General features: G+C 44.6%; 1 protein-coding gene across 2 annotated transcripts in view; it reads left to right on the top strand.

Moving 5' to 3' along the window:
* Positions 1-17,120, top strand: part of braf (B-Raf proto-oncogene, serine/threonine kinase) — a 44,389-nt gene that overhangs the window by 14,538 nt on the left and 12,731 nt on the right. Inside the window, exons 10-17 of one of the 2 annotated variants that reach the window (XM_063216830.1) lie at positions 910-1,029; positions 2,612-2,748; positions 3,997-4,114; positions 4,958-5,042; positions 5,971-6,147; positions 8,907-8,953; positions 9,704-9,822; positions 16,368-16,499. In XM_063216830.1, coding sequence (XP_063072900.1) covers positions 910-1,029; positions 2,612-2,748; positions 3,997-4,114; positions 4,958-5,042; positions 5,971-6,147; positions 8,907-8,953; positions 9,704-9,822; positions 16,368-16,499 — 935 coding nt within the window. The remainder of the gene's footprint in view (positions 1-909; positions 1,030-2,611; positions 2,749-3,996; positions 4,115-4,957; positions 5,043-5,970; positions 6,148-8,906; positions 8,954-9,703; positions 9,823-16,367; positions 16,500-17,120) is intronic. The other variant, XM_063216831.1, reaches the window with a different exon arrangement.

Genomic DNA, 17,120 nt, shown 5'->3' with positions numbered 1-17,120 from the left:
TATAACATTTTGGCGAATTTCCTGAGGAAGAGGAGGGTGAAAGGAAGATCTCGGCGAACCTCCCTAGCTCCCCTCCACCTCACTACTTGGAGCCAACATCTACCCTCTTTGCCTACCCTACACACCTACCCATCCCACGTGCACGCACACGCAACCACCCCCACAACCACTACACTGAAAAAAATGAAATCTTAGCAAGCTTATTTTTCTAGTTTCAAGTTAAAATCACCTTTGAACCAGAATTTAGAATTAGAGCTTAGACTAATTTATTTTATTTTTGCAATATTTGCCTGAAACAAGTAAAAAAATCTGATCAAATGTAAGTAGTCTAAGTTCAAGTTCTAAAGGACTTGTTATAAGGTGATCTTGCATTAAATGAAGATTGACTGTATGTTTTTACTTGAAACTAGAAAAGTAAGATTGCTAATATTTCATTATGCTGTGTAGTATTCCTGCACCCATTTCAGGCTGACCAGAACAATGCTGGTTCCCTGATTCCCGCACCAGTTGTGTTTGGAACTCAAGTGCTTACTTGCGAACCCGCCCGCTACCGGGCTCTTCACTTTTCCGCGTGTTACCCATAAGAACCTGCTGACATCCATGTTGTTGTCATGGTTCACAGAGAAGAAAAAAGTATTTTTCGGGTTTGCATCACAAACCAACTTCTCGATTTTCAAACACTTGAATTTTTTATGTGAACACGTCATTTGGTTCAAGATTAGGTGTGGGAACGGAAACTGGCAAAGTTCTCTGTCTGCCTGAACACACTACCCCCACCCCCCACCCCCTAGTTCTCCTGAGAGGGGGGTGTCTAGGATCAAGGAGCAGGGGGGGAGGGAGGTCAGGGTTACACGCCCCTGTCCTGTGGACGTGACGCCCTGTGTCTGTCTTTCTCGCCCCTCTTTGCAGCCCCCCCGACCCACCCAGCGCGCTGCTTGAGGAAACAGCGCACGCGGACCTCGAGCCCGCTCCTATACTCCTACCCCAATGACACTGTCTTTGATTTTGACCCCGAGCCTGTGTTCCGAGGTAGCTAGGCCTTCGTGTGTCGTTGTGTTCGTTACCCCCTCTCCCCTCCCTCCAACAACTTCTACTCTGTTCCTTCTATCCCTTTCTCATTCCTTCTCTCTTTCCCTTTCTCCTTCCTTCTCTCTCTCCATCTTGTTCTCTTGTTTTCTGTCTTCTCCCCCACCCCCTCTCTTACTCTCCCTCTCGTTCTCTTACTCTCCTCGTTCTCTTACTCTCTCACTCTCTCGCTGTCTCGTCATATTCTGTCTTTCTCTTTTTCCTTCTTTCTCTTAAACCCCCCCCCCTCTTTCTCTTTCTTTCTTTCTTTCTTTAGCCTGTTTTTTCTATATTTACTCTTTCTCTTCCTCCCTCCCTCCCACTCTCTACCCCTACCTCATGCCCTGTCCGTCCGGTAGTCTGTGCGTGCCTGTGTGCGTCCGTTGTCTTGTGGGTCCGTGCGTTCGTTCGTCCGTTTGTGCACCCGTCTCTTTTGTGAGTGTTTCACCCTGTCTCTCTGAAGACTTCTCACGTGCTGTCATACACACGCACACACGCACTACCTCAAACATTGCAAACAACATATCAATCAACAATCAAACATACTTAACCCCCCTCTGTCCACCATTACTTTCTCCAGTTATCTAGTCAGGGATTTCTGCTTTCTCTGTTGATCATCATGAAATGAATGATGCTGCAGCCCTTGGATGTAATATCATATCCCAGATGCACTTTTGGCCTATCTTGGCAACAATCCCTGGTGCTGACGGGTTTTTTTAAAAGGGGCTCCAGGTAGGATTAAAAGTTTAATTAATCACTGTCCCGAGTCAGCCGATGGTTATGTGAATCATTAGTAAGTGAACGATGACTCTCGCGACCACTTCCACGGTCCGCTGTCAGAAAACCCCAAATGCAACTTTTTGACAGAGTGGTCCGAACAAGTGTCGTGGGAAACACTTTTCATACGAAAAATCGCTTTACATATCGTATTCAGATTTGTATCAACTGCTGGCATTCCGTGATGAAAAACATTCTCACAGCGAGTTTATTGGAACAGCATTTTTTTATTATGGTGTAGATTTTGAGACAGGCATGCCACGGGCACTGTGCAAACGACGTCATCCTACCTTGTGCCCCTTTAAGGTCTGCACACTCCTTAAGATTTCTTGAAGTTCTTTTTTTCTGTTTATTCATTCACTGTTATATGATCATGTCAATGAATGAATAAACAGGAAAAAAAGAACAAAAAAAAAATAAAATCCAAAGAAATGTGTTTTTCAAAATAAAATCAAATGCATATCCCAGATGCCCTTTGGCTTCAGCCCTCAGGTTGCACTCCACACTGCACGTGCTGTATGATGTGACGCCCCTTCTCTCCACCTCCAAAAAAACCAAGCCACTCCTCATGAGCACACAGTTTCTTCTCTTCTCCTTCTCCTCCCCTTCGTTGACCTCCTTCTGGTGTGGAAGTTGTTTTCTACCAAGTGTCATCTGTGTGTCTTCTTTTCTTGTCTCTTCTCTTCTCTCTCCATCACGACCCATCGTGTCATGATCATCTTCTCATCTTCTCATGATCATCATCGTTCACAACCAATCAAAAACGCAGGTTCCACAGCAGGCCTGTCGGCCACGCCCCCCGCGTCGTTGCCGGGTTCCCTGACCAATGTGAAGGTGCAGCAGAAGTCTCCCTGCCCGCAGCGCGAGCGCAAGTCCTCATCCTCATCCGAGGACCGCAATAAAATGGTGAGTCGAATTCGGTCATTGAAGACGTAGCAAGTAGGTAAATGCAGAGCTATACTCTGACTAGACATTTGTCATGGGACTGATGAATGAGTTGATCTTAAATGATAACTTCAGCCAATTTCAACTTGCAGTTGTAATGCTCAGACTACCCTGGACTTGTCAGTACCTCAGGTTTTTCAGCCTTTTATGAGATCCTGGTCATTGTTGGGAGCAGGTGTTTGTTTACATTAAAAAAAAAAACATTTTTATTTACTGCCAAAAGCATCCAAAAGGTTATGCAACATCAGCACACAACTAGCAAATAGCTATACCTTTTGGGAAAATATTTAAATGATATCTTATAAATGTTAAGATTTTTTTAAATGTAAACAAAGGCTGCCCCATTAGAATAGCTCAGATCTCGGAAAGGGCTGACCCGAAAAATTCAACGTCACCAGTCATTGACGAGTCAAGGGTAGCGTGAGCAATACAACAGCATATTGAGATTGTCAGAAGTGCTCCTCTAACCAATGACTGACTAGGTGACAATTTACAATGGGGTGTTTTCACTGTATTTATATAGATAGCCATCCTGGCCGAAACACTGCTTGCTTGAATAAACGCAGCATGGGCAAAGGATGTGTGGTATCTTTGCTGGAACGAATCAAATTGTGTCCCCAACCCAATCCCCCCACGACCCTCTCCCACGCATGCCCCACCATAGTTGGACTCGCAGCAGGCAGAGGAGGCCTCCTATGGGCTAAACCGTGCTGTCAGGGACAGTTCAATGATGCATGTAATGCCGTAATAATAATGCAATAAGGCATTTTCATAATTTTTCGTTCATGAAAAGAGCTAGCGATAATGACCACCCACACTCCTCCACCTCTCGACGTGGGCTTTTCATTATTATTATACGCTCCTCTCCTTCTCCTGTTGCTCTTTATTTCTTATTCAGCACACATGTTTTCTGCTGTGCTCTCTAGTCTTTCCTAGAAATCTTGTTTATGCAGTTCCATTTACCCTCTCTGGAACTATGGGGCTCCAGCTCTCTCCTTTTTCTTAGATGTTTTTTCCCCTCCATTCTTTGCTGCCTGCAGCGTTTCTGCTGTGGTTCCCTCTCTAGCCTTTCCCAGAAATGTCTTATTCATGCAGCGTTCTCTCTCTCTCTCTCTCTCTCTCTCTCTCTCTCTCTCTCTGTCTCTGTCTCTGTCTCTGTCTCTCTCTCTGTCTCTCTCTCTCTCTCTCTCTCTCTCCCCAACTTTCTAGAAAACTCTGGGCCGCAGGGACTCGAGTGACGACTGGGAGATCCCGGAGGGCCAGATCACCCTGGGCCAGAGGATAGGATCAGGCTCCTTTGGAACAGTCTACAAGGGCAAGTGGCACGGTAAGGGAATAACAGACCATAGCTAGAGGGGGATTTGTAGATTTCGTGGGAATGTAGATAAGCAATATCAAGCTTTTTTTACACCTAAATATTATTAATATTGGATGGGCTGTTGTACAGTCTATAACAGTATGCATCACCTCAGTAAATTCACAGAGAGAGACCATGTCTTCAATGGTCTACGCCAGGGGTCCCCAAACTTTTTTGTCTGGGGGCCACATTATCGTTCCTGACAGTGATCAGGGGCCGGGATCAATCATGTGGGCTGTATACTAGGCCACTGCCTGTTATAGCCATAATTTCTAGCACAAAATAGTTCATCATAACAAGTGATTTGGAAAAGAAGTGAGTACTTCACATGTTTTTCAATTTGAAATGCCACAGGTATTCCTATTAATTTCCAACAACCACGTAAAAATAGCAAGGAAAGTTTAGAAAAATGGTTGGTTGAAGGTTTATGAGTGATACAATAGAAATGGAAATAAAAATATATTTTATCATCATTTTTTTCCTGTAAGGATTGCTTCTTTGGGCAAATGGTGAGGTGCAGAGAGGTGGAGGGCCGGTCAAAGGGGCGTGGCGGGCCGCATCCGGCCCCCGGGCCTTAGTTTGGGGACCCCTGGTCTACGCAATGGTCTACGTGTTGCCCGCTGTATTGGCTATATCGGGGCCAGGCTTCAGTCTCCGATCGAGCCTCGTACCTGGGTCCCCCATGGACATGCAGTCTCCTGATTGGGCTTGTTATCCCAACGGGTGCTGTGGCAGTGACGATGTCCATGAGATTGTTTTCCATCCTGTTGAGTCTTGAGATGTAACCGCTGATTTTGCTGGTTATCCCTGCAGGTGATGTGGCAGTGAAGATGTTGAACGTCACAGCTCCCACTCCCCAGCAGCTGCAGGCCTTCAAGAATGAAGTGGGCGTCCTCAGGTAGGAGCAGGAGGTTACAGGCAGTCCTTACTGTATTGGGGACACGTGGGTGAAATTCAGGCGAAATTCAGGGCGTCATTCTGACGGCTCAACGGTCATCAGGTCGTGGCGGCAAATCAAATTGAGTTAAACATTTTATTTTGTTGATTTGATTGGCCACCACAGGCGGAATTCGCTCCTCATTTGCATAATATTAAACTTGGTCGAATATCTTTGCTTTGCTTAGCTCATGTTCGCTTGCCTTCTTGGCTCCATCAATAGGAATGAATGGCGAAGTTCACTTCACTTGGCCAAATTGGCGTGTATGTGTCCCTGGCATTTAGTCAGTATGCATCTCCATTGTAGATCATGCAGTATTATACATATGCAGTATATGTGTACACGATATAGTATGTACTGTATTGTATGTAGTGTGCGTTCAGCTGCAAGGTCTTCAAGAATGAAGTGTTCATGCTCAGTGTTAGAGGCAGAGTTAGAGGCAGCCCTGAGGTCAGTATGTATCTCAAGTATAGTCAATATGTATACACTATCTGTGGTTTACATGAATCTGTAAATCTGCTTACATACAGTGGCATTGGATTTTTTCCTCTTTTTTTTTTTGCTTTCTTAACCGACCTTTTTCTTTTGTCATTTTCCCCACGTTTTATTTCTGTCTTTTCTCCACCATCTTTGCACTCCTTCGCTGTTCCCCATCTTCATCCCTCTGTTCCTACCGGTTTTATTTTTGTTTGTTTCTCTCTCTCTCTCGCTCGCTCGCTCGCTCTCTTCCCCCCTCCCTCTTTCTATCTATCTCTCTCTCTCTCTCTCTCTCTCTCTCTCTCTCTCTCTCTCTCTCTCTCTCTCTCTCTCGCGCTCTCTCGCGCTCTCTCGCGCTCTCTCGCGCTCTCTCGCTCTCTCGCTCTCTCTCTCACACCCCCTTCACCACCAGGAAAACGCGTCACGTGAACATCCTGCTCTTCATGGGCTACACCACTAAGCCTCAGCTGGCCATCGTGACCCAGTGGTGCGAGGGCTCCAGCCTCTACCACCACCTGCACATCATCGAGACCAAGTTCGAGATGATCAAGCTCATCGACATCGCCCGCCAGACGGCACAGGGCATGGAGTAAGTCTCTAGCCACTGTGTGTGTGTGTATGTGAGTGCATGCGTGTGTGTGTTATCGGGTAGTTGATGGAGATGGTGCCTCCAGGGAGGGGACATTGAAAAAAGACAAATGTGGCACAAGCCAGAAATGGGGTTTCTGCAGGTGGTGTCCACGGGCCATTTCTGCATTAAGACCATTCTTAGGGCTTGTCTTGGTTATGACCTTATTACCTGTCAGTTAAACTTGCACAGCAGTAGGCAAAATGGAATCACAATCAGTTTCCCTTCCGAACTGAATTGGCGGGTACATGATTGGGGAGAGGGAGAGGGAGAGGGAGAGGGAGAGGGAGAGAGAGATTTGAGATTTTAAAAAGTTCTTTATTCACAATAAGGTTGTTTTACAATCACCCCATGGCAGATAGCCAGGGTCAAGCAATACATATAATCAGCAAATAGATTAATCTACAGGAAATAGCTGAAGTGCAGTTCCTCATTCAGTACAGAGCACAAAGCATTTTTGTAACACCACCTTGCTTCAAATGTTTCCAAATCATTCATGAGTTTAAAAAAACGAAAATCAACAAGGACCCTTGACTTAACCAGTGAAGGAAATACATCTGAAAGCTCAGTTCCAGGTATTTCCTCCACTCTGTTCCTCCTGGTAACATAAATTGCCATCTTGGCTTCACCCAGACTGAAATTGATCAGTCGGCATACATTTTGTTTACGCTTTACATACCTAAACCCAAGAATAAAGGTCTCTGCAGAGAATTCTTCATTGCAATGATCGAAAAACTGCTCCAAGCTAGCAAACAGTGGTCGCAATCGTGTACATTGTAAAAAAGCATGAAATACTGACTCCCTCTGGTAACGAGAGAGAGAGAGAGAGAGAGAGAGAGAGAGAGAGAGAGGAGAGAGAGGAGAGAGAGAGAGAGAGAGAGGAGAGAGAGAGAGAGAGAGAGAGAGAGAGAGGAGAGAGAGAGAGAGAGAGAGAGAGAGAGAGAGAGAGAGAGAGAGAGAGAGAGAGAGAGAGAGTGTGTCCATGTGTGTTTGTGATCAAACCATAATTTTCTCAACATTTAATGATTGATTAATTGCTCCCAAACTCTGAAATGGAAGATGTGCATATGGAGTGGCTGGCCATGCTTGCCTTTGTTGGGGCTCATACAGTACAGCAAAATAATCTTTTGTTGCCGTGTCTGTGTGTGTCTGTGTCTGTGCACGCTTTTGCTTGAATATATTCTTTATAGAACCCAAAATAATTTCTGGATACAGGTCTATCAAGGCCTAAAGGACAGTCCTTGTCAGAGTCCTTGTTAGGGTGTAAACAAAGTGGCACAGTATTTAGGATCCTCAGAAGAATCCTCTTGTGTTCCTTTCAAGTACAAATCGGGATTTTTCACAGCACCTGCTAGCTTGTGTGAATTTGAGGACAAACGCATCTCATTCAAAATTCTCTACAGGACAGTATTTTTCCCAAAAAGAATCTCTTATTTACGTAGCAGAATCTCAAGCCACAGACAGAGAGGAGACCGTAGGAGAGAAAGGGGGACAGGCAGAGAAGAACCGAGAAAGACAGGCCAGGCAGAGCTACAGGTATGAAGTAGTCCAGTGGTTCCCAAACTTGTTCTGCTGGGACCCCCTTTTGGACCTAAGAATATTTCACCCGTATGCGTCCCTCCCCCCACCTCCCATTTTCCAAATGCAAAAACATAATTTTGTTCATCTTGAGTGTAAATCGCAGAAAAAGTGAATACTTTTATTACCCAATTGAAGTCAATATTGTTACTAACAGTGTATGGAAAGGTTATAAAATCCTCTATTCAAGGTTTGAGGCAGTCATGGGTGAGCGGTTAGGGCGTCAGACTTGCATCCCAGAGGTTGCCGGTTCGACTCCCGACCCGCCAGGTTGGTGGGGGGAGTAATCAACCAGTGCTCTCCCCCATCCTCCTCCATGACTGAGGTACCCTGAGCATGGTACTGTCCCACCGCACTGCTCCCCATGGGGCGCCACTGAGGGCTGCCCCCTTGCACGGGTGAGGCATAAATGCAATTTCGTTGTGTGCAGTGTGCAGTGTTCACTTGTGTGCTGTGGAGTGCTGTGTCACAATGACAATGGGAGTTGGAGTTTCCCAATGGGCTTTCACGCTTTCTTTTCACTTTCACCTTTTATCCAAACTGTCCCTTTTGTCCGCGACCCCTGTCGTACCTCCGCAACCCGCGACTTCGCAACTTAGACCCACTGTCACACAGCTCAGCTCCGCTCTGCTCTCCTCTGTTCTGCTCAGCTCAGCCCAGCTCGGCTTGAGGGCTCTACTGTCACTACAATACTACGGCTGGCAGTGTTGTCCCATCTGAGAGCAGCTCTTCTGTCAGGCGTGTGAAAGGGGAACACCACAAACAGCCCTGGCTCTCCATCCCCATCCCAGTCCCAGCTCCCGCCTGCCACTAACCCAGGCAGCCAAGCGTGGGCACTTCTGGGAGAATTTTGGGGCTTTGTCATTTTGTGGGGCATACAGTATGTCTTCTGTTGTTTTCTGGATGTGTGTGCGCGCATCTTTGCAAGCATGTTGTGTGTGTGTGTGTGTGTGTGTGTGTGTGTGTGTGTGTGTGTGTGTGTGTGTGTGTGCTGTATGTGTGTGTGTGTGCTGTGTGTTAGTGTGTGTGTGTTGTAAAATGTTCGCGTGTGCGTACGTGCACGTCTCTCATGCTGGCGCGTGTGTGTGAGACTGGAGACTTGACTCCTGACTGACCCCGGTGTCTCTCTGCCTCCTCTGCAGCTACCTGCATGCCAAGTCCATCATCCACAGGGACCTGAAGAGCAACAGTATCCTTCCTCAACGCTGACTGCAAACAGTATATTGTGTCACGACAATGTTCCCACAGACCAAGTAGCATTGTGTGGTGCCACGAACAAAAAAAAACATTGGGACTGTACAGTTATGCGTGTTAACCCCCATTGAGATGTACAGCATGCACTGCTGTTGATTAAAGCAATACTGTACCATTTCTGGAAATCATTTTAGACCTCCCCTTGAGTTAAATGATTGAGTGTTACCTTTCTCCTTGCCGCTATAAGATTCAAACATAAGATTCAATGACAATTGCTAGCTCGTAACTAGATGTAGCATCACCAGAATAAGAGAGTGGCTGAAAGAACAGAAGAGAGGTCAAACTCAATCATTACGACGCAGGCTGTATTTGAACCTGGGGCTCCATTTGCCAGGTTCCATATCGCAAGTGATTGGGTTTCTGGTAGGGGAGATGTGGTTTACAATTGCCAACAGCCGTTTATTGGCTGCATATGTAGCCCATAGCCAATCATGTCAGTTGTATTCAAACAAACTAAGCTTCCATTTCCCCAGTAATACATCATCTTGCCACTCCTCAACGCTCTCGGATTGCTCGCTGCTGTACCTCAGGCTAACGCTTTGGGATGAGCTTCCATGCGGTCTTTCAGATCCGAACGATTGTGCAAAGCGGCATGGGATTTCCCAGGCTAGGGGGCTCCATGAGTGTGCATCTCGTTAGTGGTACCTTCTTTTGCAAGTCAACCTTAACCCCTCCCTCCTCTCAGACATCTTCCTTCATGAGGACCTGACGGTGAAGATTGGTGACTTTGGTCTGGCCACAGTGAAATCGCGCTGGAGCGGTTCACACCAGTTCGAGCAGCTTTCGGGATCCATCCTGTGGATGGTGAGTACAGATTGTCTGTAGAAAAAAGTAGAAGTCTGCACACTGTAGCTCCGCTTCGAAGGTTGGAAATGTTTAAAGTGGAGCTTCGGTGTGCGGACTTCTACTTTTTCTTTTGCGCGATACGCCTTTGTCTTGCACCAGGCCTCAGTGAGGTGGGATGTGCATACATACTCTCACTCTTTTGAAGAGTACAGATTGTCTTCCATGTCTACTGGTGCAGGGGTTCCCAAACGTTCCCATGACACGGCCACCTATATAGCAGCAGATTTCATGGAAGGCCCCCCTGACATGAGCCCTTTAACAACTCGATGGAGTCGGTGCATCCGAAAACCCACTCAAGGACAACAGGAAAGCAGTAGATCTTCCATTAGAGATGCAATAGATCATTATGAAACATTTATTAAATATTAGCCTGTTTCTGGTTTATTTCGCTTTACATTAGTTATTTATTTTATTCAATTATTTATTTTGTTTTGCTATATTTTTCTTGCCAACTTGCCGCGGCCCCCTAGCACCCCCTTGCACCCCTCCAGGGGTCCCCCAGGCCCACTTTGAAAACCACTGTCCTGTCCTGTCAGTTAAACTTGCAGTAGGCAAAATGGATTCACAATCGGCTTTGCTTCCCCAACTAAACAGGCTGGTGCATGATTGACTCAGAGTTGTATTGCACTGTTTTGGTGTTCCCTTTATTGTGTAATGTAGACCATTTGATTAACACTAGAACTACCACGGAGGGGTCAATTGACCTTTTTACCTAAAAGCCCCACAAGAGGGTCATTTGACCCTTTGGACCCCCCGCGGACACTCCTTTTGTTGTGGAAATGTGGCTGTTAGCAGTTAGTTAGCTGTGTGTGTGCGCGTGCGTGTGCGTGTGCGTGTGCGTGTGCGTGTGCGTGTGCGTGTGCGTGTGCGTGTGCGCGCGTGAGTGTGTGTGCGCGCGTGAGTGTGTGTGCGCGCGTGAGTGTGTGTGCGCGCGTGAGTGTGTGTGCGCGTGTGTGGATCATTTCCAATGCCTGTTGAGTGCTGTATCTCTGCATCTTCGTTCCTTGGAGAGGAGCTTCTTTCACCACAAAATTCTTGAGGGAAATGTAATGAAGCAGTAGTCCACATGCACTGGTATTTATCCATCTAACAATTGCCAGGTTGCATTCACATGAGTCGTTATGGTCACATGGCATGGGAGATTCACACGTTACAGTTTTTCTCGATTGGTTTGACTAATTTCTCGGAACTGAGATGACATTCTCAAAACAACACGGACAAATCCCCAAACCAACTTGCAATTTCCCAAAACAGAATGGCATTTTTCATTGCTTTCATCAGATATCAAATGCTTTGTACATTTCTCAAATGTTTAGTACATCTCTGCAGATGGATATGTACAAATACCCTTCAGTTGACACATTCAGCATACATTTAGCACATTTTCCAAATAAATTGACCTTGCTTATCTAAACGAATTAGACAATTCTCAGTCTAATGGTTGCCCTCTCCAAAACACGTCAGCATTATTTCATTATGTAAGTCATCATATGCAAAGTGGTCTACGCAATTCCCAAAACAGTCAAGGACATCATATTTTAAGAATTTCATTACATAGTAAATTCATGACAGTGTTCAACAGGTCAGATGGTATTGTAACTTTACTAGTACTAATAATTTTACAACCGTGTATACTACAGTTTCCTCTGTTATTTGGCTAATTTCATGACATTTTTTCAAACGACATTCTGTTTTGAACAATTGCTAGTTGCTTTGGCATTTGTCCATGTTATTTTTAGAATGTTATCTCTGTTTTGAGAAATGAGCCAAACCCACGAGAAACCTGTGATATATGGGCATTACTTTCTGTATATGAATTTACAGTAAAGAAAGTTACTGATAAATGTCCTTGGTAAATTATCTGTGTTGTCAAACTTCAATGGTTTCACTCACTTTTTCATTTTTATACATAGTCGAAATCTGTTAGCTGAACGTAGATAAAACACCTAACCATTTGACTGCCAGTGCTTACACAATGGCAAAGGGACAATGTATTTTGGGGGTACTGATGATATATGTGGGGAAGAAATTTAGTTTTGACACATGGGTAAACTGTTTTTGGGGTGATATGAGCGAGTGATGAGGATCCATGTAGTTATGCTGAACCATCCAGTTTATTTTGACAGAAGGACTAAATGAATGCAAATGAGCCAAAGCAATTGAGAAGTATCTATGCCATTTTGATGGTACTGACTATTTATATGTGAGACGGTTTAGTGCTGATGCAAGAATGAGGTGTTTTGGGAGGTATATGACATTTTGCTAGTTATCTGAACTGTTATGCAGAAGTGTAAGAATAGTTGGCCAAATGACCCAATGGTTATAGGAATGTCATCTCAGTTTCAAGAAATGAGCCAAACCAATAGAGAAAAACTGTAATTCAACCATTATCTGGTTGCAGTCATATGATTCGTCATGATCACATGGGACATTCACACGTTCATTGATGACTTGAAGAAAATGTGCTGACATGTTTTCAGGACAACCATTACACTAAGAATCAACCAATTGGGATAGATCAGCAAGGTACATTCATTTGAAAATTCTACTAAATGTAAGCTGATTGTGTTAACTGTAGGATACTTGTACATAGCCATTTGCAAGGATGTACTAAATGATTGAGACATGTACAAAAGCATTTGAAATTTGATGAAACAAATGATAAATGCCATTCTGTTGCGAGGAACTGCAAATTAGTTTTGGGATTTGTCCATGTTTTGAGAATGACATCTCAGTTTCAAGAAATGAGCCAAACCAATGGAGAAAAACTGTAACACACTGTCCGCCAAACTGTGCTATCTGTCTTTGCTGCTGATATCTTCATGCAAGTTGCTATTTACCTGTGGTGATTTTGGAGGCTGACAGCCCTTGTGAAGAAGCTGTCTGTCCCTGTTTTTCTTGGCTGTTAGCACTGTAAGGTGTGACCCCCTCACCCCTCACCCCACACACGGCCCCTAACAGCCTCATTACCATAACAAAATGAGTGATTAGTGTATTAGGTAAAAGCCAAGTATGTTCAACTGCAGTGTGCAGGGCGGGGGGCAGGTCTGGATCACATCTCCCTCCTCCCCCCTGAGCACATCTTCCTCCTCCCCCCAGAGCACATCGAGTGCCTCCCCCTTGTCATTCAGCGGCAGCGCTAAGCTTCTACATGGGAAGAAAAATAGCTCTGGAAGTCACTGCACCGTGCAGAGCAGAGACGCAGAGTTTTCACAAATAAAATCGTAGATCCACTCTCTCTACTCCACTAATGTATAATGGTTTGGTGAGTGTAGGAAACACGAGCGGGGAGCTTTGAGTGAACCGCGCGATGAACAGCACGCGACCCTGTTTAGTAGGCCTATAATTTATTAATCCGGAGGGAAATTAATATAAGATATTATTATTATTAGCTAATATAACCTACATGTAGTATTTGTTAACACATTAATATTAATTAATATTAAGTGTCTCTTCTTAGTATCTTAGTTTGAAGACCAGATATTTGGTGCCAGTTTCTAAAATTCGAAAGATGGGTAGGCTACTACAAGAAAACTAAAGTAGGCAGTAAAACGCCTGTGCAGTGGCGAATTAGGCTACTCCATGTGTGATCCGCTCGAAATTAAACACAGGCCTACCCATCATTGACAAGCATGAGCACATTCTTCAAAGTCCCAAAGCCTGGATGCTGTCGCCACAATCTCTTTAGGATTGGGGACTGGACTCTGAGCAGGCCATTGCAGTAGCCTTTGGTAGGCCTATCCTTCGTGCATCTGCCCCGCTTCCAAACTGACACCCTGACACAGCATTAACCTTTTGTTTTTAACCGTCTAACAGCGCTTAACATTATCATTAAATCAGGAACCTAAAGCAGTTGCAGAGACCGTTTCAATCTTCTCCTTTACTATGAAAGAGAAAGTAAGGTCAAGGACAAATTATTCTATGTAAATGGAAATAAACACTCATGCAATTGAAACGTACAAAATTAAATATATTTAGTAGGCTAAATATATTTAATTAGCACTCCAAACGACGAGACATGATACAAGCTGTGTGCATAGAATACAGTGTAGCCAACTACGCATTCACTATTATTGATGAATGATTCTATGCCCAGTGTTTAGTAAATGTAGGCCTATTTACTTAACACTCCAAACGACGAGACACGATACAATCTCCCTAGAATACAGGGTAACGCATTCGCTATTGATGGATGATTCTATGTCCAGTGTTTAGTAGGTCTAAATATATTTACTTAACACTTCAAACGACGAGACACGATAACAAGCTGTGTGCATAGAATAAGCCTACTGCATTCGCCAGATAATTTGGGTCCATTTCTCAAATATGGTGCGCTATTATGATTGACGAATGATTCTATGTCCAGTGTTTAGTAAATATAGGCCCCTATTTACTTAACCAACGACGAGACATAATACAAACCACTTCACACCGCAATTAGCCTACATAGGCAGTATTATTGTCCAAAGCAGCTCTAAGAGTCATCAATGTATGCTGGTGTGCTACACTTGGCAGTCCCTCCAGTTTTTCGCGATTCAGCGATCGCGTGGATTCATGCAAATTCAATGATATTCCGCATAATTTCACGATGCCGCGTAATTCCTGTAAAGCCGCATTTTTCCCGCAAAATTTCAACATTCTGTGGAGTTTATTGATTTATATTTTCGTCAAAAAATATAAAAATGTGACTACAATACCACCGGAGACGAAAACCAATACGAAGCATTTTTGTTAATATGTCACTGAAACATTGAAAAAGAATTGCCTGCTATTTCGGAAGTCGCGACCCTCATCTCAGCTGTTCCGCGTCTCTCCTCCCCTCCCTGACAGGCTACACGCAGGCGTCGGTGCTGCACACTCATGACCTTTTTTTTTAACAGCAGTAGCCTACTTTTCAGTGCAATCCTGGGTGGAAAAAGTATTGTTGCCCATTTATCCATGACGAAGAAGTGTATGCAGTCAAGAAATAGTGACGGTAGGCCTCTGTCGCACAGCAAACATCTTACGTTAGGCTACATTTTTGCGGAACTTCTCCACTCTCCCCTGTCGCTTTCATGAGCATGCTACCCGACGGTCGTTGTCTGAAACCCTTTTCAATGTTCGCTAATGTTTGTAATTTAAGGGTCTATGTCTATGCGTAGGCACAAGCCTTCTGATAACAATCACTGTAGTGCCGATCGCAAAGGTTTCGGAAGTGTGAAGTTTTGCAACTTGTTTCAGTCAAGGACACCGAGATAGGAAGTGAACGGCCCTTCCACGCTTTCACTGTTATTGCAATAAAGTCTTGCGAATCCATGCAACCATGCACACAACCATGTCAACGAGAGCGTGTATGCCATCACAACTTTGCATCAAGCAAATAATATGCAACAGCTTGCAATACGAGCACGAGAGAGAGAGAGAGAGAGAGAGAGAGAGAGAGAGAGAGAGAGAGAGAGAGAGAGAGAGAGAGAGAGAGAGAGAGAGAGAGAGAGAGAGAGAGAGAGAGAGAGAGAGAGAGAGAGAGAGAGAGAGAGAGAGAGAGAGAGAGAGAGAGAGAGAGAGAGAGAGAGAGACGCGTCTTCCAACAGGTGACATTGTAACGCTTGCATAGCCTACAGCCTGGCTACTGTACCCCGCGACGCTCTTCATTAGGCCTAGTGGTAGGCTATACCCACAAGTATTTTTTCATAACGCGCTGTCCCGTTTCCCCCCGAAGTCGTTCTAAAATATCGACAGAGATTTATGAGTGTCGCGGCCATGATTTTTTTACACATTGGACGCACTGGCTAATAAGACGCTCTGACAGTTTTTCACAATATTTTATTAGGCCTATTCTATTATATAGGAAGTGTGTTTCTGAATCTCTCTCTTTTGTCTTAAGCCTGCTTAGACTGATTGTGATTTTCAATTACCAAAAAAAACAGAAAGGGATGCAAAATCTTTGCAAAAAATGAGAAAATGCCGCAAAATCTTTGCAAAAAATGAGAAAATGCCGCCACAAAATCAGGCATTTTGACCGCAAAAATCACAAAATCCCAGTGCAAAATCCTGGAGGGACTGACTTGGGCCTACCGCCATCGAATATCCTATGATTGATGAATGATTCTATGTCCAGTGTTTATCAATACATTTATTTAGCACTCCAAAAGACGAGACACGATACAAGCTGTGTGCATAGAATAGTGTAGGCCTAGACTATGCATTCGCCGGAGAAGACATTTGGCGCAAATTCTCAAATAGGGTGACGTCGGGATGGTGTGGGACTGTACAGACTACTATAATAGGAAAAATAGGAGGGGCGAGATCCAAAATGGGAGGGGCGGGATCTCAGAAATCCAGACCTGCCCACTTCTGCAAACTGCAGTTGGATGCTACTCGTAAAAGCCGCCGGGTCAAATGACCCCTCTCTGGTACTTCTAGGTAGGCAGAAAAATCCTGGTAGTTCTAGTGTTAAGTGTGTATGTGTGTGCGTTTGTGTGTGTGTTAACGTGTGTACGCGTGTGTGCATGCGTGTTTCTCAGGCCCCTGAGGTGATCCGGCTGCAGGATAAGAACCCGTACAGCTTCCAGTCGGACGTGTACGCCTTTGGCATCGTGCTGTACGAACTGATGTCTGGAGCACTGCCATACTCCAACATCAACAACAGAGACCAGGTAGGGGTGTATGTGTGCACGCACACACTACAGCAGGGATTAAAGTTTTCCGTCACTATGACGGATTTCCGTCAACTGGATTTTCGTTTGGACGGATTTCCGTCCTCATAATTCATGTCAATTAATTTACAATTTTTACTTTCCAACTGAACTCAAATCGAGAGTAGTCCTGGCCATGAGAAGGGGACGAGAGGTGTGTTTGGTGCACGGATTTAGTTATACACTCCAGCACCGGTTGTGTCATACAACAGATTCACTCAGTAGTTTTGAGCCATCCCCTGGTCTTCCGTGTTCCAAAAAAAAAAAAGTACACCAGCGGTCAACAATTCGGTTGCGGCGCAGCGCGAGAGATTAAAAAATCAAATAGCCAACATTGTTGCTGATGGCAGAAAAGAAAATAAGTGTAATACTATGTCTTTAAAGTGCAATGACAATCATTAAACGGGTTGGACTGATATTCCAATATGGGCCAATAATGCGCATGGAATGCATAGCTGGAAGAAGGTAGGACACGTATGTTTCCATTATCATTGCACCTGCCGTGGCGGATAGTTAGGAAAAAAAGAATAGTTTACTTCGACTGCGCATGATGTCTTTTTCATGAAGGGTTTTTCTTTTAAG

Source organism: Engraulis encrasicolus, chromosome 15, assembly GCF_034702125.1.
Source record: "Engraulis encrasicolus isolate BLACKSEA-1 chromosome 15, IST_EnEncr_1.0, whole genome shotgun sequence".
Taxonomy (NCBI): domain Eukaryota; kingdom Metazoa; phylum Chordata; class Actinopteri; order Clupeiformes; family Engraulidae; genus Engraulis; species Engraulis encrasicolus.
This window is presented reverse-complemented; position numbering and strand designations above follow the sequence as displayed.